The sequence below is a fragment of the Scophthalmus maximus genome, chromosome 11 (assembly GCF_022379125.1).
Source record: "Scophthalmus maximus strain ysfricsl-2021 chromosome 11, ASM2237912v1, whole genome shotgun sequence".
NCBI classification, from domain to species: Eukaryota; Metazoa; Chordata; class Actinopteri; order Pleuronectiformes; family Scophthalmidae; genus Scophthalmus; species Scophthalmus maximus.
In genome coordinates, this window is record NC_061525.1 from 23,472,501 (window position 1) to 23,499,805 (window position 27,305).

Sequence of the window (27,305 nt, forward strand, 5' to 3'; positions counted from 1 at the left end):
CCAGGGAGGGAAGAAGTGGAGCACATATGAGACAACTCATGAACACTGCTCACCCCCAAGGTCATGACTCCTCAGACTGTGATACTGGTCTCTCTGGTCTCTGGTCTCTGGTCTCTGGTCTCTGGTCTCTGGTCTCTGGTCTCTCTGGTGTCTGTGGTCTCTGGTGTCTGTGGTCTCTGGTGTCTGTGGTCTCTGGTGTCTGTGGTCTCTGGTGTCTGTGGTCTGTGGTCTGTGGTCTCTGGTCTCTGTGGTCTCTGGTGTCTGTGGTCTCTGGTCTCTGGTGTCTGTGGTCTCTGGTGTCTGTGGTCTCTGGTGTCTGTGGTCTCTGGTGTCTGTGGTCTGTGGTCTGTGGTCTCTGGTCTCTGTGGTCTCTGGTGTCTGTGGTCTCTGGTCTCTGGTGTCTGTGGTCTCTGGTGTCTGTGGTCTCTGGTCTCTGGTCTCTGGTCTCTCTGGTGTCTGTGGTCTCTGGTCTCTGGTCTCTGGTCTCTCTGGTGTCTGTGGTCTCTGGTGTCTGTGGTCTCTGGTGTCTGTGGTCTGTGGTCTCTGGTCTCTGGTGTCTGTGGTCTCTGGTGTCTGTGGTCTCTGGTGTCTGTGGTCTGTGGTCTGTGGTCTGTGGTCTGTGGTCTCTGGTGTCTGTGGTCTCTCTGGTCTCTGGTCTCTGGTGTCTGTGGTCTCTGGTCTCTGGTCTCTGGTCTCTGGTCTCTCTGGTGTCTGTGGTCTCTGGTGTCTGTGGTCTGTGGTCTGTGGTCTGTGGTCTCTGGTCTCTGTGGTCTCTGGTGTCTGTGGTCTCTGGTCTCTGGTGTCTGTGGTCTCTGGTGTCTGTGGTCTGTGGTCTGTGGTCTGTGGTCTGTGGTCTCTGGTGTCTGTGGTCTCTCTGGTCTCTGGTCTCTGGTCTCTGGTCTCTGGTCTGTGGTCTCTGTGGTCTCTGGTCTCTGGTGTCTGTGGTCCTGGTCTCTGTGGTCTGTGGTCTCTGGTGTCTGTGGTCTCTCTGGTCTCTGGTCTCTGGTCTGTGGTCTCTGTGGTCTCTGGTCTCTGGTGTCTGTGGTCCTGGTCTCTGGTGTCTGTGGTCTCTGGTGTCTGTGGCCCCGGTCCTCTTCGTTTCACTGCCAACCTCATCATGGACGATCAAATAAGATGAGAGAAATATTAATGAAAGCAGAGGACGTTTTATAATTTGAATTATACTAGCAATGTAAGAATCACAGCGTGTGTGTGTGTTGTCTGAGAATCTATGTAAAAGGTTATTGACATCTGTCGGTGAATTCCCTCAATATTTGATACAGAATATTTATGAAGAAAAAGTGAGGATGCTGTTAGTTGGATGATAAAACAAAAATAATAATTCAACATTTATTTATTATAATAAATTAGTTGTTTTTTTAAAGGAGGAGTTAAGGAATAAAAAACAGAAAAAAGGTGGTTCGTGTAAAATAATCTAAGAGTGAATATGAAATAAAATAGTATATATAGCATTGAAGCTCCTTTCCTATGCGTTTAGAGCATCTGAACAGCTCTTATCAGGCTGAGATTTAGGAAACTTCCTGAGCCAATTTGACAAGTCGACCTCTCCCACAGTGTCCTCCCCGCCCTCGTCCACGTCCCCGCCCCTCTGGCCCGACCCCGTCCCTGGCGCGTGTGCGCAGCCGTGGCCGGGTCATCCCTCAGGACGGGGCCTGTTGTTTTGACAGCGCACGTCGAGGCCCAGTGTCTCTTACAACAAAACACAGAGCGGCCCCTCGCCGGGCCCCTCGCCGGGCCCCTCGGCTCGCTCCTGCCCTCGTCGCCCGCGGGACGATCGGGTTGCCTTTTTACACTATGCGACCCATTAACTCAGAATAGAAACATTTTTCTCGGCACCGGTATAATGATCCCCCTTTGTTTTCCCAGACAATGACACTGATAAGAGACGAGCTGTGCACTCGTGGCTCCTGACAGGAGTGCGTGTGTGTGTGTGTGTGTGTGTGTGTGTGTATAAGGTTACATGTCGCCGGGGACAGAGCGATGTGACTCCGGCACAAAGTTCAGAGCGGTGCACTCTTTACCCTCTGTCGGTCCCCGTCGGGACGAAGAGACACCAGCGGGTCAATCAGCGTCAGGACACATGCACACTTCTTTAAATTAGGACTGCGACGACCCGGGCCGGTGGCCAACTGTGACGGAGACGTCGCCAGGGGTTCAAGAGGTCGACGTGTCAAAAGGGAGGAATGATGAAAAACATTCAATGTGTTTCTGTGGAGGCGCGATGCACGGAGGGTTAGTGGGTTGATCACCTTCTTTCAAACGTGTACTCGCGGCACTGTTAGGTAGAAATATTTCAATGCTTTATAATCTGATTTCATGTAATTTTTTTAAATTCTTACTTTATCTCCTGAGGGATATGGCCTGCGTGTATTTCATAGTTCATTTTCATAGTCCAGTCATTATATTTTTCTTGCCAAAAGCTCGATAAGAAGATGAATACCACTCATAAATATGGAGCTACCACCAGTAGCTGCTCAGCTTAGGGAAAGAAAATAAACAAGCAGTTTGATGTTTTAGGGGGAAATGATGCTAAGCTAAGCTAGTTGAACATCAAACAACTTAAGAATATATTGGTTTCAAAAACAAAATACTCACCTTATCTTTATAAGGTCAACGTAGGTTCCAAGTCGTCCATCTCATACGACAAACTCTGTCCAATGTGGTAAAAACGGCCTACGTCTACCGTTTCCTCAAACAGCGCCTCTACAGGTGACAGGCGGCATCGTGGGATTCAAACGGATGTGTTGATGAGCTTGTAAAGGTGAAAGGGTGATGGCAGAGAATTACTTTACGGAATATAAGGAAATCCATTTATGTACACAAACTTTGACGGACTCACCAGGTCCACCGCTGACCTCTAGTGGCCGTGTACGTAACTACGACTAGAAGTCCTAATACGCCGTTTAAAATATGACATCGTTCGTCTAATGAGATGGAGGAAAGGCTCCTTCTTTCAATTTGCTGCCACATTTGAACATCTACCACCGTCAGAGGAAACGGAAATACATTACATCCAATCACGTCGCCGTCTCTTATCGTGTTGTGGCCCTACATTACAACATGGCCGCAACCGGAGCTCAACCAGGGGCCAATCAATCAATCAATCAATCAATCAATCAATCAATCAATCCTTTCATCTAATGCTCGGCAAGAAAGTGAATAAGCATATTTTCCACCAAAGTATCAAACTGTTCCTTCAGTTTCTTTCTCTCAGTTATTTATTCTAGTTTAGTTCCGAACTCAAATCACCATCAACAGACGTGACGGGATGTCAGAGACGTATTTCAACTGACGAGACGTCTGCAGGATGGACCACATGCACACGACTACGCAACAGTAACCTTTTCCCCAACTCCACCTCTCAATTCTTGATACAGACCCCCCCCCCCCCCAGCCGTCTACTAGCAGCAACCCCGGCCATGTTTCCCATTGGTTAGCCCCAAGGCACAGAGGAGCGTATCTGTAGCCAACCTTGACGTGCTAAACTAGGACGCTGAAGGGGACAGAAGTGGGAGGAGAGAGGAGGAGAGAGGAGGGGGGGTGTAATGAAAGGCTGCTGGAGGAGTGGCAGAAACAAGGAGGTGAGGATGGAGAGACGAGAGAGAGAGAAGGGAGTGAAGGTGGAGAGCGAGGGAGAGAGAATAGGTTTTTTGGTGATTTGTACTCTGGCTGCATATGCGCCTGGTCTCCATCTCCTCCTCCATTCTCTGCCTCGAAAACTGGAAAAATCAATACACCCACAGTCGGAGTGTATCCCCACACGAACTGGATCATTAAAAATACATAGTGAAACAAAAAAAACCTCCGCCGCCATCACTTTTCATCACCATTAACCATCATCTGCGTATTTATGCATCTGAACGGGAGATATATCAGTATATCACCCCAAAAAACGCGTCTGTAACAACGTAATAACCCCCCGATGCATCATCGATTTCTAATTATTTCAGTGGCTCGGTTAATCGTCCGGTTGGAGCCTCCAGCCTCTCGGCCCCCGACGCTCGCGGCGACACGCGGACGAAAACAAGACGAAGACGAAAGATGGAGACAAAGACGGAGACAAAGACGGAGACGAAGATGGAGACGAAGATGAAGACTGAGACGTAGATGGAGGCGAAGACGGAGACGAAGATGAAGATGGAGACGAAGACGGAGACGAAGACGAAGACAGAGACGAAGATGGAGACAAAGACGAAGACGAAGACAGAGACGAAGATGGAGACAAAGACGGAGACGAGACGGAGACGGAGATTAAGACGGAGACTAGACAGAGACAAAGACGGAGACGATGACGGAGACAAAGATGAGATGGAGACGGAGACGAAGACGGAGACTAAGATGAAGACGAAGATGGAGACGAAGACGGAGACAAAGACGGAGACTAAGACGAAGATGGAGACGAAGACGGAGACGACGACGAAGACGGAGACGAAGATGGAGACGAAGACGGAGACGACGACGAAGATGGAGACGGAGACGACGACAAAGATGGAGACGAAGATGGAGACGAAGACAGAGACGAAGATGGAGACGGAGACGGAGACGAAGATGGAGACGAAGACGGAGACGAAGACGGAGATGGAGACACTAGGCTGCTTGTTAACAAACGCACGCGGACGACAGAAGCAGAACCGAAGCTGTTTGCAATAAGAATATCTGACTTCTTCAGCTTCGACAACTCAATCCAACTCAGGGTCGCAGTGTTGCCTAGTAACGATGGCACACTACTGACCTTATCTATGTAGTCATAAAAATGTATGAAGGAGCCCCCCCTCCTCCTCCTCCTCCCCTGCCTGCCTCCACTTCCACCCTCACAGCCCTTATTATCTCCCCTCCCTCTCCACTACCCGGGGGGGGGGGGGGGGGGCAGGCACCCTCGATGCTCTCCCACCCCAGCCAGGGAAGCACTGCAGTGGGGTTTCATCTGCCCAGGAGCCTCCCCTCTCTTGGAGGGGGCGGGGTTCCCGGGGGGACAAACATGTACATGTACACTTGAACACTTTTTCCCCCAAAAAACACACAATGCACATTCCACGTGCACCCGCAGCAGAGCAGCACAGCGGCGCTGCACGGTGGGCGGGCGGCGGTGGGAGGCTGGAGGGATGCAGATTGCATGTGCGCTATGAAACTGATAGATAGCTGTAAGAACAGAGCGAGGGAGACACAGTCAAGCGCAAAGGAGACTCACCGCCGCACGGCAAGGTGAGTCGGTGCAGCAGCCTTCGTGAGAATATGACTTCTGGAGTGGAATGATCTGCTGCTGGAGGGGGGACGAGAGAAACGTACAGTGGTACAGAGTGGGAGAAAATGAGAGAGCAACATCGATACGGTGAATACTAGGCTTCTACCTCTGCAACGCGCTTCACAAAATACGGTGCATTTGTGTGAAAAAGCAATTTGCCGGTGAGAGATGAGACGGATCTGATCTGGAGTCCGCCTCGCGACCGCTAGCGGCCGGGTTCAGCTCCTCTAATTGGCCATCGCCTTGGAGACGCCCCGACTTAATGAGGAAACAAACTCCAGGTGTTACACCTGAGATAACCCCTGGGAGTCACAAGGAGGGGCCGTGACACACACACACACACACACACACACACACACACACACACACACACACACACACACACACTGTACATACACACACACACACACTGTACATACACACACACACTGTACATACACACACACACACACACACACACACACACTGTACATATACACACACACACACACACACACACACTGTACATATACACACACACACACACCTGCTCCATCCGTCTGCTCTGCAGTTAACAGCAGAGTAAATGTGCCACTAGAGTCTCGCAGCAAATCCAAGAAAAGCAAAACAAATCCACAAACTTGCCTCCGACTCATTTATTCAATCCCCCGGATCAGAAAAACCAGAGCCAGGAAATGATTCAATTAAAGAAAAGCAAACTTGGTTGAAGATGCTTGACAATGTTTCATTCGGTAGTGCGAAAGAAAAAATGGAGAAGAGGTGGAAGAAGAAGAAGAAGATATGCCAGGAGATCATCATTTCTAAGTCTGGAGGATCTTCAACAAGCGTCTCAATCCAGTAATGAGTACATGCACAAGAACGCACACTCATCCCTTCATCCCTTCATCCCTTCATCCCTTCATCCCAGGAGATCGAACAACCGTTCACACTCTTGTCATTACGACAGCCAGTCTCTCTCTCTCTCTCTCTCTCTCTCTCTCTCTCTCTCTCTCTCTCTCTCTCTCTCTCTCTCTCTCTCTCTCTCTCTCTCTCTCTCTCTCTCTCTCTCTCTCTCTCTCTCTCTCTCTCTCTCTCTCTCTCTCTCTCTCTCTCTCTCTCTCTCTCTCTCAGAACTGATAAAGCCTCTTCAACAAAAAACAATCTTCAAAATTCTGAAACTTCCACTTTTCTCAGATGTCAGAATATCAATAAACCCGAGTAAACATCTACTGTGAAGCGGTGCTTGCGAGAGGTGATATCTCCAGACGGATTCAGATTTGTGTTGCGACTCGACGAGTAGATAATAGTGTGAGAACCTCTTCATTGAACTGATCCCAGTGCAGATCAGCGCCCTGACTAACAACCAGCGTCTCAGTGATGAGGAGGCCGCGGCCGAGCCAGCGCTCTCCTGCAACATCTGCTCTGTGGCGCTTCAGGTGGGCTCCGTGGTGTTTGAGCAAACACAGACGGCGTGTGTGTGTGTGTGTGAGTGTGTGTGTGTGTGTGTGTGTGTGTGAGTGTGTGTGTGTGAGTGTGTGAGTGTGTGTGTGAGTGTGTGTGTGTGTGTGTGAGTGTGAGTGTGTGTGTGTGTGTGTGTGTGTGTGTGTGAGTGTGAGTGTGTGTGTGTGTGTGTGTGTGAGTGTGTGTGTGTGTGTGTGTGTGTGTGTGTGTGTTACAGTAACGAGACTTTGAGGCCTCGCCTCGAGGCGAGAGCAGGATGGGTGGCAGGGTTCCTGTGTAGACGCTGCAGCCGTCTGTGACTCATCTACGTGTCACTAATGCTATTTCTCCTATGAATGAACAAACAGACACAGATACACTGCAGAAAGCCAACAACGCAGACCACCGCCACGGGGGGGAGAGTAAGTGTGAGACCATGCATGATCCATCCTCAGGCACAGTCGCTCGCCTGTCTCCGCGGCGAGAGTTGCCATGTACAGCCACAAGTCACTGATCTGAAGGAACAAACTGAATAAACCCAATGTTCCCATGATGCACCTGTTGTCTGGCTCGTCGTCCTCTGCTGCGGTGCATGCGTTGTGTACTGCACCTTGTTAGGCAGGTTGACGGACCAGGAGAAGAAGGTGGAGACGGGGGGGTCGCTTGTTACGGAGAACAGGCGAACGTACGCGTCAGCTCCTGCTGCGCCGAGAGGAAACTGACGAGAAGAATAACCGAGAGAATTAATTCACAAAGCAATCAACATTGTTTACACTTTGATAAAACAGTGCGGTCGACTGGCTACTGTCATCCCCCGTTAGCGGCTCATTCAGCTCCGTCATGACCCTGCTGAAATTACACCGCATCCGACATCACAGGGAAACAGACTCAACAGATCTCCGGTCAGTGAACATCATAATATAATTATAATAATAATAAAAATGTAATATCCCTAATCGGACCCCGATTGTACGTGAAGACGTCAGCTTGATCTGTGGGTTAAAGTTGTGATGTGACATTTGACTATCTTATATCATTTGATAAACCAGATGATGAAGCAATAATAGTATAAAGTCATTGACAGATGGATCAATAATGAAGATCATCACTAGCTGCAGCCGGTTTGTCAGCCCATTAGTTGTAAACATAATTATTCTGGAGTTACATGTGTTTAACTGTGACAGTTAAATATGAGGGAGAGATTTGGTCTTAATTAGTCAACATGCTGTTCTTCATCACGAACAGATCTTGCATCAGCTAACAAGAATATTCACTGAGCAGCTTTTAAAACTCCTGATGTGAAATTCCACAAAGCAAAAACTCCAAAGCTCCGGAGTTTATTTGTGTGATTAGGTGGTAGAGTGTCGTAAAAGCCGGAGGTGGAGTGGGAGCATATGAGATGATGCAGATCCTCCTCGTCTCATCATCATCATCATCATCAGCTGTAACGATGATCAGAGCTGTGAGGATTAAGCACCGATGTCCCAGTAAAGGAGCTTTGCGCTGCCAAATGTGGGACCACTGGTTCTCCTAAGCTGCCTAAATTGCTCACACACGCACGCACGCGCACGCACGCACGCACACACACGCACGCACGCACGCGCACGCACACACACACGCACACACACACACACACACACACACAGATGATGCTACAGTACAGGTGTACAGTGCCCCCCTGTGGCTCACAGGGGAACTGCCGGAAGACGTTGAGAAACACTGACTCCAGAGACAAACACATTTTGTCGGCAAAAATCCTTTGTTTTATAGAAACGGACTCTCATCACCAGGTAAAAAAGAAGTGTGACCAGTTCAACTTCCAAGAGTCTGATCATGACTATTTGCTTAAAATGTTTTCAATTGGTTTGATATATTTTACTGTTAATTACAATTAATATGCAGCTGTCTGCATCCTGGAAAAAAACAAATATATACACCATAATCAACTTTTTTTAAAATGACAACTATTGCTGGATTCATTTATTATTCTCTATTTTTTGCAATCGTATATAAATATATCTAAGTGTCTATCTACGCGTCTATCTATGTGTCTATCTACGTATCTATCCTCATATCTATCTACAAATCTATCTGCGTATCTGCCTACTTATCTATCTAACTATCTACATATCTATCTACGTGTCTATCTACGTGTCCATCTATCCTTGTGTCTATCTACAAATCTATGTACGTCTCTGTCTATCTACATATCTATCTACGCCTGTGTCTATCTACGTATCTATCTACGTCTCTGTCTATCTACATATCTATCAATATATCTATCTTGTGAAATGATAAACCCTCCAACCCAAGGAGGTATAACACATGTAATCTACGGCCGGATTCACGGCATTACATGCACAGTACGAGACGAGTAAACAATACCTTCCTGTCCCCCCCCCCCCCCCCCCCCCCTCCTTGTTTTTGTACTCTCAGGCCAGGCGGCTGTATCTCAAACGTCCCACGCAGGAAGGAACCGGAATTGTGCTCAAAATGGGTCATTCACAAGACCCAGTGCATGACAAGCAATGCACCAGAAAGATGAATTTTTGTGGTCACAGTCTGTCTCCACGTTATTCAGGTTATTTTAACTGTACTTATTAACTTCAATGAGAGAGGGAGGGAGGGAGGAGGGAGGACGGGGGACGGGGTGGACATGTGACGGTGCAGCAGTGGACTCATGAGGAGACAGTGCTGGTCTCTGTGTGGAGCCGGCAGCATGGAGAAGGCCTGTGACATTGATCTGGGACCTTCTTCCTCTTTCTCTGAACTGTCAGAGCAGCGGATGAAACCTTTTGCTCGGACTGAAACATTGCAGAGGACAAAGACCTCTGAGTTTCTACCTTCAAATTCAAATTAGGTGAAGTGTCTTTCAAGCGGATGCTCGAATGAAACGGAGGAGCATTTGTGTACATCGATGCCGACTGTCCTGACTTCTGGATTTAACTTCTTGACCTTGACGGGGTTGAATATGTAATGTGGATGAATGGGGCCTTTAAAAATAACATCAAACATAAAGCTTGAAATCAGTTTGTACTGTAAAGAGTTGTTGTGCTATAGAGAGACGATTAGACAGAATGGGCTCGTATGGATTTAGAACGCATGATATCATAACCTCATAAACTGTACATGTCACCATGATGAGTTCATGTGCAGTATGGAAGCATTATGAACTATCAATGGACTGTACACAGTAGTTGAGATATAAATACTGTATAATGGATGTTTATATACTCAAAGAGTATGACAAATGAAATAAAGAAAGAGAAAAACTTTCACAGATATCTGTATCAGCTCTTATGTTTACCGATATGAAATCTTTTACTGTACAGAATAAACAATGCAGAAAAGAAGTGCATTTACGTTTAAAGATTACTTAAAACAAATAATGTTAATTTTCTTGCTTCTAGTTCTATATATTTGGTCGTATTTGTGTTTTATTTTATTTTAATTTATTCATGATTACGTTTGTGCGGTTAAAGCCTCAATTATATTTCTTTGTCATAAAGGTTTGGTAACCACATCTTAGGAATCATTGGCAGATTAATGTTGGCTGATATGTCTGTAACGGAAATCTTGTACTCCCTAATATCAATATCAATATATATATCCAAATCCGTATTGCTCAGGCTCGAATTAAAACTGCATTGGAATACCTTTTTTTTATCATGTTTTTGTGAAAGGCAACTTTTGACAGTATGATTTGTTTATTTTGACTTTTGCACAGCGAAACAGGAAGCATGAGCTAATATCCTTGACCATGACTGATCAAATTTGCCATACATAGACTACCATAACAAGACAACCAAAGCCAATGAATATAAACTGATTTAGCAAAGCAAAAAATTCCATGATGTGGTCACTCCCACATCCATGGTTGGCAGGAAGCGGTAAAAAGTCACTTTGATTTCACAATAAAAGACTATATATATATAATGTATATTAAATATGGATGTAGTCACTGGGCTTCCTAGCGGAAGTTCACAAACCAAAGTGTGATGTCACGGAGGGTTATTACAATAGACTGCAATTAATAAGATGCCAATGTGGAAGTTCTCTGTCCTGACCATCAGAGGGCGACTCCACTGGTTGATTCAGTCTAGAAGTCTATGAGAAAATTACTATGCTTCTCACTTGATTCATAACGTCAGTAAACATTTTCCTGAGGAGTTTATGGTTCAATCTCTGGTTTCAAGTCTTCTTCAATACAGCATGATGATCATTTTTTATAAATTATTGTCCCATTGAGAGTCAAATAGACGATAAAGCACCGTATGTATTGGGGCGTGTGATTGACAGCTGGTCCAATCGGCGCAGGGTTCCAGGTGTAGGTGGGTGATCTTTCAGTCCAGCCTATCTACTTTTCCCTGACCTCAGTGGAAAATGTCATGAGGTCAAGGAAAGGTGTCAAGGAGAACTGGAAAAGCCGACAGCGCTGCTCAGAGAATCGACTTTCACTAAACTTCGTCATCACGCGACGGTGGATGTTGTTGATGCGTCTGCCGTGGGGAAACTACTAAAACCTCAGCGGCTCCATCAGCATGTTTCAGTGTTTTACCACCGTGTGACATCAGATGTTATGATTCATATGTAACAGTAACTTACATGATGACGTCTATTCTGGCTCATATTCATATTCTTTTTCTTCTTCTTCTACTGGATTTAATCGTTTACATTTGTGCACGGCGCCTCACGTCAAATATCGGGGCGTGTATATCTCCTTTCCTCTCACAAAGGAAGCTCCAGTGTACCCTATGCTAAAGGAGATAGGAAAGGAAGCATTAAAGTTCCTTTCCTATGTATTTAGAGAATTGGAACAGCTCTTATCATGGCTGCTGATCAAATACTTCTGGATCACTTCAAGATTTAGGAAACGTCCTAAGCCAATGGGTGAGGTCTAATTGTCAAATTGGCTTAGGAAGTTTCTCTTAGGATTCTCCAAATGCATAGGAAGGAGCTTCAATGCTTCCTCTCCTATGTCCTTTAGCATAGAGGCCAAGGAAAGCAGATATAGGTGCCCCACAATTCATTGCCGCAGCGATATTTAACGTGACGCTCCATGAACAAACGTAAACGATTTAATCTGAAGTAGAAGAAGAATAAGAAGAGTATGAATGTGATCCAGATGTAAGTTACTGTTACATAAGAATCATTTACATCTGATGTCACACGCAGGTAAAACACTGAAACATGCTGATGGAGCCGCTGCGTTTTTAGTAGTTAATTTTGGATAATGTGTAGTTTCACCACGACAGACGCATCAATAACATCCACCGTCACATGACGACGTAGTTTAGTGAAATTTGAGTCGGATTCTCTGAGCAGAGCTGTCGGCCTTTTCTAAGTCCTATGAATCCTCCTTGACACCTTTCCTTGACCTCATGACCTTTTCCACTGAGGTCAAAGATGGAAGATAGGAAGGACATTTCGACCTCACCATTCGTGTACCCTACGCTAAAGGAGACAGGAAAGGAAGCAATAAAGCTCCTTTCCTAAAGCACTTAGAGAATCCGAACGGGCCTCATCATGGCTGCAGATCAAATACTTCCGGGGGCACGTCAAGATTTAGGAAAGGTCCTAAGCCAATGGGTGAGGTCTAACTGTCAAATTGGCTTAGGAAGTTTCTCTTAGGATTCTCCAAATACATAGGAGAGGAGCTTCAATGCTTCCTTTCCTATCTACCTTTTAGCATAGGGTACTCTGGAGCTTCCTATGTGAGAGGAAAGGACATATAGACACAGCACAATTCGTGGCGGGAGCGATATTTAATGTGACGCGCCATGAACGGACGTAAACGATTACATCCGAAATACGAAAAGGAAGCAATACAGCTCCTTTCCTAAAGCACTTAGAGAATCCGAACGGGCCTCATCATGGCTGCAGATCAAATACTTCCGGGGTCACGTCAAGATTTAGGAAACTTCCAAAGACAATTTGACAACTCCACCTCACCCTCGGTCGCAACTGCGGTTGACGACTCGTTTTACTTTGAAGGTGACACAACCGGATGTTCCAGCATTTCCACTTCCGTTCGCTTGACGTCGAAGGCGGAGTGGACGCGGAGCCGCTGGAACACTTTTGTTTTCAGTGAGTCGCCATGTCAGAATGTTCAACTGCTTCTTCTTCCTCTTCTTGTCGCTGAGGAGGCAGCGTCTCCGTGATGGCGACCCCCCCCGCACAGGCGTCTCCATGACGGGCCGACTGGAAACTTGAGGGGAGGAAACTTTGACCGCGGCGCCGGACACTTTTCCACCAACACCCACGAAGCCAACTCACCTGCAGCAGCATGACTTCCATGACGTCCTCGACTTCCTGTGCGTCGCTGCCGTGTCGCGCCCTCCTGCTGCTCCTGTGGCTCGGCGCGTCCCGGGGGCTCGTCTCCATCCCGCTGCGGCTCCACGCCGGCCGGAGGGTCGACGTGTCCGGCGCGGCGCCGCTCCGCCGGGTCGCGCTGCTGTCGGAGCCCGGCGGCCTGGCGCTCGCCTCGGATCCCACCGGCGCCGTCGACTTCCTGGACATGACCGACAACCTGCAGGGCGACTCCGGGAGGGGCTACTACCTCGAGATGTCCATCGGCACGCCGGGGCAAACGGTATTGATCTACACGTAGATGTTCATATACACGTGTCCGTAACGTGTGTGTGTGTGTGTGTGTGTGTGTGTGTGTGTGTGTGTGTGTTCAGAAGGAAATCAAAATGTTCTTTTTCTCACTTTGACTCACACACACACACACACACACACACACACACACACACACACACACACACACACACACACTCACACACTCACACTCACACTCACACTCACACACACACACACGCTCACACACACTCACAGTCTCACATTAACACACACACACACTCACACACACTCTCACAGTCTCACATTAACACACACACACACTCACACACACTCTCACACACTCTCACACACACACGCTCACACACACTCTCACACTCTCACATTAACAAACACACACACTCTCACACGCTCACACATTAACACACACACACACACACACAAACACACACACACACACTCTCACACGCTCACACACACTCTCACGCTCTCACATTAACACACACACACACACACACACACACACTCTCACACTTTCTCTCGCACACACACACTCACACATTAACACATTAACTAACACACACATACACACACACACACTCTCACACTCTATCTCTCAGACACACACACTCACACATTAACACATTAACTAACACAGACACACACACACACACACACACACACACACACACACACACACACACAGGGTCATGTGGTGCGTTCAGGGCACACTGGTCTGGTATGGAGCCACCATGTGACCCTACTGGTGTGTTTGTGTGTTTCTCCCCAGGGCCTTGGTTACCTACTGTACATAATTTGATATTTCAACTTTTGACCGGATCCCCCCCCCCCCCCCCCTCCCACCCTGTAAAGTTCCCAGGGTCCGTGGGAACATAAGCCACCAACACTACTCTTATTTAAAAAAAAGAATAAAGTCAAGGTGTTTATTCCCAGGCCTGTCTGAGACCAGGACAGGACAGGGTGGTGGGATGGGATCCCGGCTGTGGCCCTCCTCGCCTGTGAAGGCCCCTGGGGTCTTGTAGGTAGAGTGAACGCTGGCTCACATGCACTCACATGATGCAGCCTGTGAGCTCCAGTGTTTCCTACCAGGCAGCAGCTGACAGGGATTATGAGGCTCCCAGGGAGCAAAGAGCAGCAGCAGCAGCCCCCAGGAATTATATCACTGGTACCGAAATATGTGCCTGTGCAACTTTTAATGCCGTTAATTCGTACTTGTTCAAAAAGCGCCCTAACAAGTTTGTATTAATGATAACGCTGGACTAAATGGTTCCGGAAGAGAGTTGGAGGAAGAAGACGGATTGTCCCGTCACTATTTAAAAAAGTCCCGGTGCTTTAAGGGTGCTGTATTGGTTTAAAGGCCAATGTGTGTTGTCGAGCAGATTGTGTTTGAAATGGTACGTGTTGTTCTCTGGGCCTCTCGACTTAAAACCGATCGGTACAAGTACAACCGGTTCAAAGTAACACTTTGAGAAAGGCTGTTTGATATTAGAGTCGGTCTGATATGGATTTTTTGGAAGGGGCCGATGCCGAGATCCATATTAGGGAGTACAGGATTTCCGATACAAATATCTAAATATATATCTTTTAAATCCGTCAATGATTCCTAAGATGTCGCTATCAAACCTTTATGATTGAAGAAATATAATGGAGGCTTGATATTTTAGTTTAACCATTGTCTTGATCATAAATAGCTATAAATAAAAAGAGAACAAAAATACGACCAAATATCAAAAACTTGAATTAAGAAAACATGATTTATTTTACGTAAAATGTAAACATCTAAGCACTTTTTTATTCTGCATCGTTGATTCTGTACAATAAAAGATTTCATATCGGTGAACATAAGCGCCGACACCAATATGTCTGTAAATATCGGCCGATAGCGATGTGTCCGTGAAAGACTAATATCAGCACTTTGTGGAGGGAAAGTGGTTGAGGTTTATAATTACTAATCAACTGTCAGCAAGGAGAAGAATGAAAACAGATTATCCTCATAATTAATCCTCAGGAGATTAAGTCATTAATCTCCTGTTTTATTTTCAATCAAATTGCCCACAGTTTATTATTGAAAGTGACTGGAGTTATTTTCATCTATAACAAAGGGTGTTTTGAAGTCTCCAGTTTTGCGTTTTGACCAGCGCCATGTTGTGGTTTTGTTTTCAACCTGACGTAGAATTGGGGGTGTGGTCTAACTGAGAGCTCGTCTACTTTGCGCCCACCTGCAACCATGCACCGATTGGACGGCACTAGCTGTCAATCACGCTGTATCCACGCCAAGCCGCTCTATTTGACTGTAAATGAACCGTAACGTACAAAATGATCATCATGTATTGAAGAAGACTTGAAACTAGAAATTGAACCGTAATCTCCTCAGGGAAATGTTTACTGTAGAGTCACTTTCTCAGAGACTTCTATAGAAACAACCAGTGGAGTCGCCCTCTGCTGGTCAGTACAGAGAATACAGGTTTCAGACACTTCAGCATCGACTTCACTTTCCAGCCCCGGTGACTATACATCCATTTTTATCATCAGAATATATCATTTTTTACGTAGAACTATACCAAAAACTTCCTCACATTGCTCCTCTGATATCACAGCTTTAAAACTGTATTATTATATTATATATTATGATGTTTAAAATAATTCATGCCGAGAGAGCTCAGTCCACACTTGTTCAGGTCGGTTGTGGAGCCAAAACCTCCCGTGACTCCATTACCGTTAAGTCACAACTCTCTGTGTTATCCTATAACGAAGTGATGATGATGATGATGATGATGATGATGTGATTACGGGGGCGCAGTGGTTGTTAAGTGAGCCGCTATTCAAATGAAATGCTAATTGCCGCATCTGTTAGCGATGTGGCACGTTGTCGGGGCCTGCGATCCGCTAATTGGTACAAACAGGTAGCAGATGCACGTTCGCCGCCGCCAATTAAGACGGCGAGCGCTCCGACTGCAGCAGCAGCGGGGGGAAAGGGATTTGTCTGAGGGCTGAAGGAGGATAGTGTGACAAGAACAAGATAGGCGGTGAGGGGATAAAAAGCCCCTTCTCCCTCCTCCTCCTCATTCACCACGAGGTTCTGATATTTTCCAAACTGTGGCCTGTTTGGCTGGACGGACGCCATGTGCCAGGCGGCAGACGGGTTCTTTTTTTCTACATGGCAAAGTCACAGCGAGGAGGAACTGATAAGCCAATCTCCTCCGGGGAAAGGACCAAAAACAGTGGCTTCCCGTATTCGACCTAGCTGATCGATCAACGCACGGTCGATGTGCACGGAATGGCCTCATAATGGCGTTATACACACACCCGAGCGTGACGGAGGGGGGAGGGGCTGTAAGGAAATTAATAATTGTGATAATTGTGGGTTTTTTTCCGAGCAAAGGTTAGACATGGTTTATGTGCGAGGGGCTCGAGGGGCTCGAGGAACAAAGATTGAGGAAGTGGTTTTCTTTTCTTTGTTATGTTTGGAGAGACTTGTTTAACTCCTTTTTTCACGATACAAAAAAACACTTCCTGCTGTTCCGGTCTGTCGGAAAAAAACAAGGCAGCCACAGAGAAACGATGATGGACGGGTTGTTGCGGTGTTTTCATGGACGGTGTGTGTCAGGTGACGGCCTCTCGTCGAGTCGCTGCGGGTCGGGGGGGTCGGGGTCACGACCTCATCGTGGCGAGTGCACTTGAGCGGTCCCACTGCTCAGTTGTGGGAGGTGACAAAGAAATCTGCGAATTAATTTAGTTTCCTACTCAGTTGAGACTCGATGCCTGGAAGACAGAATCATCCCGACTGTTGTTGTGAGCTGGTTCCCCGCTGTGCACATGACACGTACCAGAGCGGCCGGATCGGTCGCACAGGCCGGAGGCTACTTCCTGTGTGACTCATACATCACGCATTAGGGAGTCGTAGGTTTTTACCTCCGTGACAAAGCACTTTTACAGTTTCTGTTTTGGCACCTGATCCAAGTTGATACGAAATGTTCCTGCTCGTGTCCAGTTGTGTGTTTTAATTTTAATTTAAATATTTGGCTTTGCATAAAAAAAGGATAAATAGACTGTATGAAGAAAAACTTAACGACAAACACATGCCGCCGGGAAAAAAAATATTATTTTGCGCTCAGCCCCGGATCTGTAAATCGGAAACACAACAACAAATGGTGACTCCCACGGAGGTCGGGTCCATCTCATGGAACTATATTTAAATCATTCAAAGTTGACGAAAAACATTGTGATAATAAATATATGAACACATAGTTATGGACACTATGTTCAATTTCTGTGAATAAGTTCTTCTAAATATTACACATTGTAGCTTTAATTATTTTCCTTTTCGGTGTTGCCGGATTAAATTTCTATATTTATTATTTGAGTTTCTTTCGTCCCCTTCTCTTCTTCCTCTTCTCTATTTTCGAATTATCGGTACAAATAAAAACTTTTAAAAGCTTAAAGTCTCGTGAAAACATCCCACGGTGTTTCCAGAGCTCAGTAAACGAGGGTGTGGTCGTAGTAGATAAGAAGTGTTATGACTCTTTCCTTTCTTTTCCAGCTCAACATCCTGGTGGACACGGGCAGCAGTAACTTCGCCGTGGCCGCCGCTCCACACCCGTTCATTACTCACTACTTCAACACTGCACTGTGAGTGACGGAACCCTTCTCTCTGATCCCAAACACAAACTCCTGTTGTAACGTGACACCGATGATGGCGACTGACGAGTTTTCGTTTACAGAGGTTATTGGTGAAATTACATTAGATCTTTCATAAAGTGGTGAATCTGTCCCATCACAAGTTTCCCCCGCCGGACTTTTAATATTTATTCAAGGTAGCTCTGTTGTATTAGGATAGTAAATCATCTTCGTACCTCTCGGCTCCTCCCTCCCTCAGCTCCAGCTCCTACCAGCTCACCGGCCGGACCGTGGCGGTCAGGTACACTCAGGGCAACTGGGAGGGCGAGCTGGGCATCGACCGTGTCTCCATCCCCAAGGGCCCGAACGGGACGGCCGTCATCAACATCGCCGCCATCCTGTCGTCGGAGGGCTTCTTCCTCCCCAAGGTCAACTGGCAGGGCATCCTGGGCCTGGCCTATCCCATGCTGGCACGGGTGAGAGAGATGACGTTAATGTCCAACTACCCCTTTAAAAAAAAAGCTACAGTGTGTCATGTTTGGCCGCATCTGGTGGTGGAGTTGCAAAAACTCCAACCCTTCCTGAGCGCTCAGAAACCAGCGCCGGTGGCTGAAAGAGACCAAACTACCTGCTTCTATTTGGTTTTCTACGACGACGTTGAGTGTCGCGTCGTTTTCGGTCGTGAATTCGTTCAGTTTCTGTGAATAAGTGCTTCTAAATATTACACACTGTAGCTTTAAATCTTCTATCAAGATGAAGCTTCATTGATGCTCACACAAACACATGAAAATGTATTTGAAATTAATAAGAACAACATGATTCATTTCTGAATCATTAAGGAATAGGTAAAAACAACACAATTATTTTTTAAGTGGGGTTTGCTATTTTATTAATAATTCATTAATTCGTTTATTTTTATATGTTTGTTTATTTGCTTTTTCATTTATTTGTTTGATTATTTTGTATTTAAAAATCCGTTTGAATCAGTGTCTTGTGGGACCTGTCTTTGTTTTATGATTACATGTTGAATCTTTGATTGATTTTTCATGTACAAATAAGGATTTGAATATGTAAAAAATTATGAGTCTAAAACTCAAAAAAGGGTTATATAATAAAAAAAGAACAACATGATGGATTGCGAAAGCTAACGGACAACAATTCTTTGGCCCAGAACTATTCATGTAGGACAAAAGCCAGAGAAGAATAGAAACAAGAGAACAAGAAAAATTATTAATTTATCGTTTCCTCCCCTCATTGTTATCTGTAAATGAAATTGCAGTTAACAATGTGTTTACAGTGAGAAAATGTAATTCCATAGCTACTGTCCTTGTTTATTAAGCGCGAAGAATTCATACTTAACATTTAACAGTAAATGCACATAAATGATATTACACTTCCCATAAATTAATCAAATACAGTTTGTAGCAAAATATTGTATTGTTAAATAAAAAAAATTAAAAAATACAGTTTAGTAGCAGAAGACTTGTATTTTGAATTTATTGTGGCAGTCAAATGTTACCACTTGGTCCTGTCATCACCCTTCTTTCCCCTAAGAAGCTGTATATTTATATCAAAGTTATTTGAATATCGTTTACATAAAGCTCAATGTAGAAGGGACAAATTATTTACTTGATAATATCAAGTAAACTCATCAGCACTGCATAACTTCCTACAGCTCCACAGAATAACCGTTCCACCGCAGATCGTATCCGAGCGTCGTTTCACGTGACGACAGAAAATCTGCGATTTATCTACATATCCCCTCTCGGTCGGCGGCTTTTTCCCTTTGACGCGATCATTGAGTGCTTTAATGGGACGAGAGGGATGACGTCAGCGTGAAACCCGGTAACAGAACGCTCTTTGATTCCGTGCGGACAACGGCAACCTTTAGGGATCAAATGGCGGCGATGGAGGGGGAAGATACGCTTCACACAGACCGGTTGTCTGTGCTGCCGGTTTCTCAGGTTCAACTGGTCTGAGAGCCGCTTGTCAGTCGGGACGCGAGGACACAACACAGACGTGAGGACGTGAGCATCCTTCAGTCTAGAGGTCACGGTCTCAGTCCAACACGTTATTAAAAACGTGTATTATTAAAATATGGGGTTTCCTAAGCAGTAAGGAAAGGTATGGAATAATCGGCAGATGAGTCGATAATGAAAATAATTGTTAGATGCAGCCCTAGAAGAGAGAATGGAAAAATATTTGCTTAGTTTCCAGGAAAAAAACAAACATGAATCCAAAGATTTTATAATATCTAACGCTCCGTCTCAATCTCACTCTCGGGTCTCGTGAATCATCAATTTCCCCACGGTCAGTGATAAACGTCGTCAAAGCTAGAAATTACTCATTTTTACATAATAATATTTACTTAATATAAACATATGGCTATTTCTACTCTGATGTCAAATACAGAGAAGTCTGGAAAAAGTCTGGAATTTTTAAATGGAAATGTGTTGGAACCTTGTTTAAAGAAATATTCATTCAAAAAGATAAATGCATAAAAAAAACACAGCTGCCCGCAGCGAACTTTGTCCCATGTATGTTATGAGTGTAACTGTAATCCAGACAGAGGGTTGATTCAATTTTTATTTTTTTAAATATGTATGGATACGTCAGCAGAAGTCTGCGATCTCACTTTAGCAATAAAAACTAAAATGAAAGGGGGGAAAAATTTAACTGAAAAAAAATAATAATAATAATAACTGCTTCACTTTTCCGAAAAAAATTCACATCCATCCTTCATTTCCAAGATGTTCTTTCCTCCCAAACTGGTTTGTGTTGTCGATGTGAACAAAGTGAGGTGAACAATCCCACAAACTAAAACGCTCAGAGCTCAAAAAAGCCGTTCAAAACACGAGTTAACGGTCACGCACCCCCTCCCCCTCCCTCCATCAGCCAGACGCGTCTGTGGAGCCCTTCTTCGACTCTGTGGTGCAGCAGCTGGGGATTCCTGACGTCTTCTCCCTCCAGATGTGCGGCGCTGGGCTGTCGGCGAGCAGCACGGACGACCCCGCAGGCGGCAGCCTTGTGAGTAGTCAGGAGGGGTCGGCCCGGGGACGCTGAGGGGTCTGAGCGAAAATATGAATATATCAAATAAGCTTCGGTTGTTCAGTTTGCTCGGAGGCAAAGAAGTGGATGTTTTGAGACGAACAGAATCGCTGTTCTTGTTGCATGCGACGCGTCTGGAAGTCGTCCAGCAGCTGGTGTCTTCCTCGTCAGTCACAGAGCAGCTGATTGAGAGAAGAGCGCCTTCACACTCGAACGTCCCAAAACCAACGCTCGTGTTTTTGTTTTGTTGTTTATACATTTGATCCGGTTACTTTTCTGGTTTACAGAGCTTTACATTACAAACTGGCCTGTCGTCATCACGTACGTGGCCTGCGTGACCCGCTGTACTTGACTCTGATTGGTTCGTAGACGCGGCGTGCATCTGACGTCTGTGTCTCCTCAGTTACGAATGGATGGAGAAGATGCAACAACTACGAGAGGAAGTACCGGAGATGAATTTGCCAAATGAACGTCCTCGTGGTGCAAAGAGTATATCGTCGTTGATATATTATTATTAGGGCCCGAGCGCCAACAGACGTGTTGTTCAAATTTGCACACGCATCAGAACTGGTGAAGAATTTGATATTTTAGGGGTCTTGGGCATTGGGTGTGACAAAATGACTCAATAGCACCCCCTACCACATTTCCACGTCAAGGCCCCCAGGCTTTAACTTTGATGTAGATGAACGAAATTTGTTGGGCACGTGTATCATGTCGAGACCTACAAAAAAGTCTGCGGCCGCCATTACCTCCGACTAACGGGAAGTCAGCCATTGAGACTTTAGTGTGCAAAATTGTTTCGCACATCGTACTTTAAGGAACTCTCGAGACAGCTTTCATTATCAATTATCTACTTCCTGTCATTGGTCCGAAAGTAAAAACCATCCGAAAAAATTGTTTTCACGCTGCTAACGAACCGAGCCACGGTTCAGTTTGATCCGGACCCAGACCGCCTCTTTGGGTCGGACCAGATTTTGGTGCCGTCCGAGGAACCGTTCACACCTGCAACTTTGGTTGGGACCAAACTGTAAAGTCCAAAGATCATTTTCCGAAGGGCTTTTGTTTTCATATTATAAATGTCTGTTTTTGTTCCTGGTCAGATCTTGGGCGGGGCAGAACCAACCCTGTACCGAGGCCCGGTGTGGTACACGCCCATAGTGGAGGAGTGGTACTACCAAGTGGAGGTTCTGAAGCTGGAGGTTGGCGACCAGAATCTGGACCTGGACTGCAGAGAGGTAAACCTCCAGAACCTCCTCCCTCGAATCCTTTTGTTTGTTCCAAGGTCTTTCACAGAGAAAACCTGCCGACCGCTCTTCACTCCTTCTCCCTTTTCTCTTCCAGTACAACATGGATAAAGCGATCGTCGACAGTGGGACGACGCTGCTGCGACTGCCCATCAACGTCTTCAGCGCCGTGGTGGGCGCCATCACACGCAGCTCTCTGGTACGTTTTTACAGCGTCTCTCTGCAGTAACAACAACCTCAAACTTAAAAGCAGAACCTGTTTCCATTGCTGCACTGACCACCTGTTTAACCTCAGATCCAGGAGTTTTCCTCGGGGTTCTGGGACGGCTCCAAGCTGGCGTGCTGGATGAAGGGCGAGACGCCCTGGAGGTTCTTCCCCAAACTCTCCATCTACCTGCGGGCCACGAACACCAGCCAGTCCTTCCGTATCACCATCCTGCCCCAGGTAACAACTCATCCCGTCTTCAGACACAAACTCGTTCAGGTCGTCGCTCCTTTAATATGTCTTATCTTGTTTGTTTTTTTACAGCTGTACATCCAGGCGGTCACCGACGTCGACAGCCCACTCGACTGCTTCCGCTTCGGCTTGTCGTCGTCCACCAACGGCCTGGTGATCGGCGCCACCGTCATGGAAGGTTTCTACGTGGTGTTTGACCGCGTCCAGCGCCGACTCGGCTTCGCTCTGAGCAACTGTGCAGGTAACGGTTCAGAGACAAACATTAACTTATCATATCAAGACTGATTCTCTGTCCTAAACACACTGGTGTGGATGCTCATCTACAATCTGTAGATACATTTTTTTCTACATGATTTTAAATCCACATTGGTATTTTTTAACCGTTTGTGATCGCATTCTGTTTGTGGTTTTAAAATATTTGTTCTGTGTGTGGTAAATTTGATTTCCAAAACCTTGGTATACTGTATTTACTCGGGATGCACCAAAATGAAAATCGTTGGCCGAAACCGGAAAAAATGAAACACTCGGCCGAAGGTTTTTCATTTATTTTGCCTTTTTTTTCTCCACCATTTCATACATGAAATAGCCAAAATGTGCTTTTTACTTTTTTTCCTTACTTTTCAAGGGAAAATTTAAATTACAAAACTACAATTTATAAATATTTATTTCACACTGAACTTTCTACCAACAAAGCACAATATAACTGAAAATAAATAAATCAGTAAAACTAAATAATTTTTATTTGCACCCTCAAAAATACAAAATATTTTTAAAATAATAATTTAATGATAAAAAATATTAACTATTTGTATCTGTCATTCTCTGACACTTATTAAATGCGTCCACACTGCTGACATGTTCTCTCTGTGCACCATTTTGATGGCGTCGTCAAAAACATTGTTCAGTAAAAATGATTCGGACTTTTCACTTATTATACAATTTTCAAATTGTCAAACATTCGGTGCATCCCCAGTATTTACTGTGTGTGATTGTATGAATCGCTGAACTACAAACACAAGTAAAAAGTTTACATAAGGACGCCTCTGTTCATACTTTATCATAACCTCCTAATAATCAAGTTGCAGGAAGTTCTCCACCACAACGGCTTAACATTCTTCTACCTTCTGTTGAGCCGTTTTAAAACACACACACACACACACACACACACACACACACACACACACACACACACACACACACACACACACACACACACACACACACACACACACACACACACACACACACACACACACACACACACACACACACACACACACACACACACACGTAAGGGCCACAGGTCGATCTGTTATAAGGTTTCATCTCCGTCCTTTGCTGATGAGACAGTGGGACTTTCCTGACGCCTTGTGAGCGTCTCTCTCTCTTCTCTCACGGACAAAGATCACTCTTGTTCCTCGCCGAGCGAAGCGACTCGGAGCAGATGTGGGCTGAAGGTCACGAACGCAGACTTGTGACAGCAGCTGTTGTTCCTGCGGCTGAGGACGACCGGGAGAAACCTCTCGCCCGGTGAAACAAATAACGTCCATAGGCCGCTGGTCACTATGGTTACTGTACCAGTTTTAAGAAGCTGCTGCTGCTGTTTTATTACTTTTGTAATAAAAATTATACATTAGAGCCCGACAAGATGTTATTGTCCAACTGATGTGAGCCTTTAAATGTGTGTTCCTTTACATTTTACGTAAAATACAGCTATAGCTCTATATATTTGGTTGTATTTATATTTTCAATTTAGTTATTTATGATAAAGTTTATGGTTAAACTAAAATATCACGCCTCTCAATTACATTTCTTTGTCATTAATGTTTGATAACGATATCTTAGGAATCAATGACAGATTTCTTTTATAAAATATATATATGAAAAAAAATGTTTTTTCATGTATCGGTATCAGGAATCTTGCACTCCCAAATATCAATATTGGACCCTAAAAATACATATATATTAATCGATTAGTAGTCGACTACAAAATTAATCTCCAACTATTTTGATAATTGATTAATATGTTCAAGTAGTTTTTCCGGAGGAAAAAGGTCAAAATCATCACAGTAAACTCAATATCTTTGGTGTGTGGACAAAACAAAACATCATCTCGGGGTTTTGTATCACAAGATCAACATTTTTCCCCATTTTATGAACCAGTTGTTTGGTTCATAAAATGGTGAAATTTGGAGAATGAATTAATCGATTATGAAAATAATCGTTAGTTGCAGATCTACCGGAATCTTTTACTCCCAAGGATCGGCATCGGCCCCCCCAAAAAATTCCATATTGGTCTGCCTCTATTATATATGATAAATTTACTTCAGCTTTTTAGTTAATGAATGATAAAAAAAAAATTGTTTTTTAAAGGTCATTAGGTTAATTTAGTTTTTTCCTGCCCTGATATTTCTGACTTGTGATTTGCTTCCAATCGCTTTATATTTTACTTCTCACCTCACGTGAGAACTGAGGTCAATCTGGTTCTTCTCTGCAGTGAACGGCGGCGTGGCCCTGTCGGAGATCGCCGGACCCTTCTCGGCGGCGGACGTGGCGTCCGACTGCTCCAGCGGGGCGCCGAAGGAGCCCCTTCTGTGGGTCATCTCCTACGCCCTGATGGCCGTCTGCGGCGCCGTGCTCGTCGTCCTGCTGCTGCTGCTCGTGCTGCCCTGCCGGCGACGGGACCGCTTCGGAGAGATCACGGACGAGTCGTCGCTGGTCCGCCACCGCATCAAGTGACTGAGAGGAATCGGACGGGCGGCCGGGAGGCGAGCCGGCGAACGGAGCCCGTCCACGGCGGCGGCAGCGGAGAAGGTTGTGAGGCTCAACCCGCGGGGGGCGGTGACGCTCGGCTCCGAGCGTACGACTGACTCTAGACGTTACCCGTCAGCTTGGCCCAAAGACGCAGACACAGACAGACCCGCTGCCTCTTGAAGGGAAGACCCGCCCCCTCTCACTGTGGGATGTCGTTATGGTTACAGCTTCCCGTTACGTATACAGCCGTAGAAGAAGAACATATTGAAAGTTCCAATGCAACGTAGCTACAGGAATTGTTATAGCTCAGCTGGAAGGTCCATTGCATTTCCCCCCACTTGTCCCTACCCCTCTGTTGTTCCACTCCTCCTAGTCAGCATCTGACCACCCTACGTCTGAAGGGGTAGGTAACCCCTACCCCTCGTCCCTACCCCTCTGTTGTTCCACTCCACCTAGTCAGCATCTGACCACCCTACGTCTGAAGGGGTAGGTAACCCCTACCCCTCGTCCCTACCCCTCCGTTGTTCCACTCCACCTAGTCAGCATCTGACCACCCTACGTCTGAAGGGGTAGGTAACCCCTACCCCTCGTCCCTACCCCTCCGTTGTTCCACTCCACCTAGTCAGCATCTGACCACCCTACGTCTGAAGGGGTAGGTAACCCCTACCCCTCGTCCCTACCCCTCCGTTGTTCCACTCCACCTAGTCAGCATCTGACCACCCTACGTCTGAAGGGGTAGGTAACCCCTACCCCTCGTCCCTACCCCTCTGTTGTTCCACTCCACCTAGTCAGCATCTGACCACCCTACGTCTGAAGGGGTAGGTAACCCCTACCACTCGTCCCTACCCCTCTGTTGTTCCACTCCACCTAGTCAGCATCTGACCACCCTACGTCTGAAGGGGTAGGTAACCCCTACCCCTCGTCCCTACCCCTTTGTTGTTCCACTCCACCTAGTCAGCATCTGACCACCCTACGTCTGAAGGGGTAGGTAACCCCTACCACTCGTCCCTACCCCTCTGTTGTTCCACTCCACCTAGTCAGCATCTGACCACCCTACGTTTGAAGGGGTAGGTAACCCCTACCCCTCGTCCCTACCCCTCCGTTGTTCCACTCCACCTAGTCAGCATCTGACCACCCTACGTTTGAAGGGGTAGATAAATAACCACCACCCCTTGATCTTCAAAAGAAATGGGACACCCTACCCTACGCGGGAACCCGCAAAATGGAGGTGTAGGGTCAAGCAAGGGGAAATGGGACGGACCCTTGTTGTCAGTGTTGCTCTTCCCAACTAGACACAACCAAAAGATTGAGTGTAGTTTGAGTATTTAAATCCAGGTCAGGCTCTTGGTCCTGAACCAAAGGTGTTTTTGGGGGGAAACGTAGGAAACACAAACCGGAAGGTGAAGAAAAGGAGAATACAGGTGAAGAGATTCTTCCTTGCAGACAATCAATGGACTTGAACAACCACTGTGCCTTCAGAGCAGATCTTTATAAGAAGTAGTTTCAAAGTGCCCGTGTCCACTGAAGTTTCGGGGTCGGAGCTGCTCGACCCGTCACTATTCGTAGGAAGAGTTTCACACGTTTACAGTTCGTGTAGTCGCCTCCAGGTCTCGCTTCACAAACACTTTGAGACTTATTCTGCGAAATATCGATTTTCTTCTCACGTTTAATCAAAAGTGTGATGTAAAGTTCAAATCAAAATTTCTGGATCTGTCGTGCAATTTTGTGTTGTATCAATGTGATTTTACTAATTCCGCATACATACAAGTTTATATTTAAAATTCTTTGAATGTGATTGTATTATTATTATTCTTTTCTTTTTAGACACTAGATGTTCAATGGTGCATATTTATATTTCAACATTTTATACAAATCCAACACTAAATAAACGAGAAGCCAAATT

The 27,305-nt window shown here is 45.8% G+C and overlaps 1 protein-coding gene across 1 annotated transcript; it reads left to right on the forward strand.

Moving 5' to 3' along the window:
• Positions 1-12,700: 12,700 nt before the first annotated feature.
• On the forward strand, positions 12,701-26,228 carry bace2 (beta-secretase 2). Its single transcript, XM_035623170.2, has 9 exons — positions 12,701-13,274; positions 17,823-17,911; positions 18,159-18,375; positions 20,795-20,926; positions 22,048-22,182; positions 22,289-22,390; positions 22,487-22,636; positions 22,721-22,889; positions 25,146-26,228. Exons 1-9 carry the CDS (start codon positions 12,969-12,971, stop codon positions 25,385-25,387), a joined length of 1,542 nt encoding a protein of 513 aa, XP_035479063.1. The 5' UTR covers positions 12,701-12,968; the 3' UTR covers positions 25,388-26,228.
• The last annotated feature ends 1,077 nt before the right edge of the window (positions 26,229-27,305 follow it).

Coding starts and splice junctions, on each gene's coding strand:
- bace2 (XM_035623170.2), top strand. CDS start 12,969: ATGACTTCCATGACGTCCTCGACTTCCTGTGCGTCGCTGCCGTGTCGC. Junction 17,912..18,158: donor CACTACTTCAACACTGCACT/GTGAGTGACGGA, acceptor TCCCTCCCTCAG/CTCCAGCTCCTACCAGCTCA. Junction 20,927..22,047: donor ACCCCGCAGGCGGCAGCCTT/GTGAGTAGTCAG, acceptor GTTCCTGGTCAG/ATCTTGGGCGGGGCAGAACC.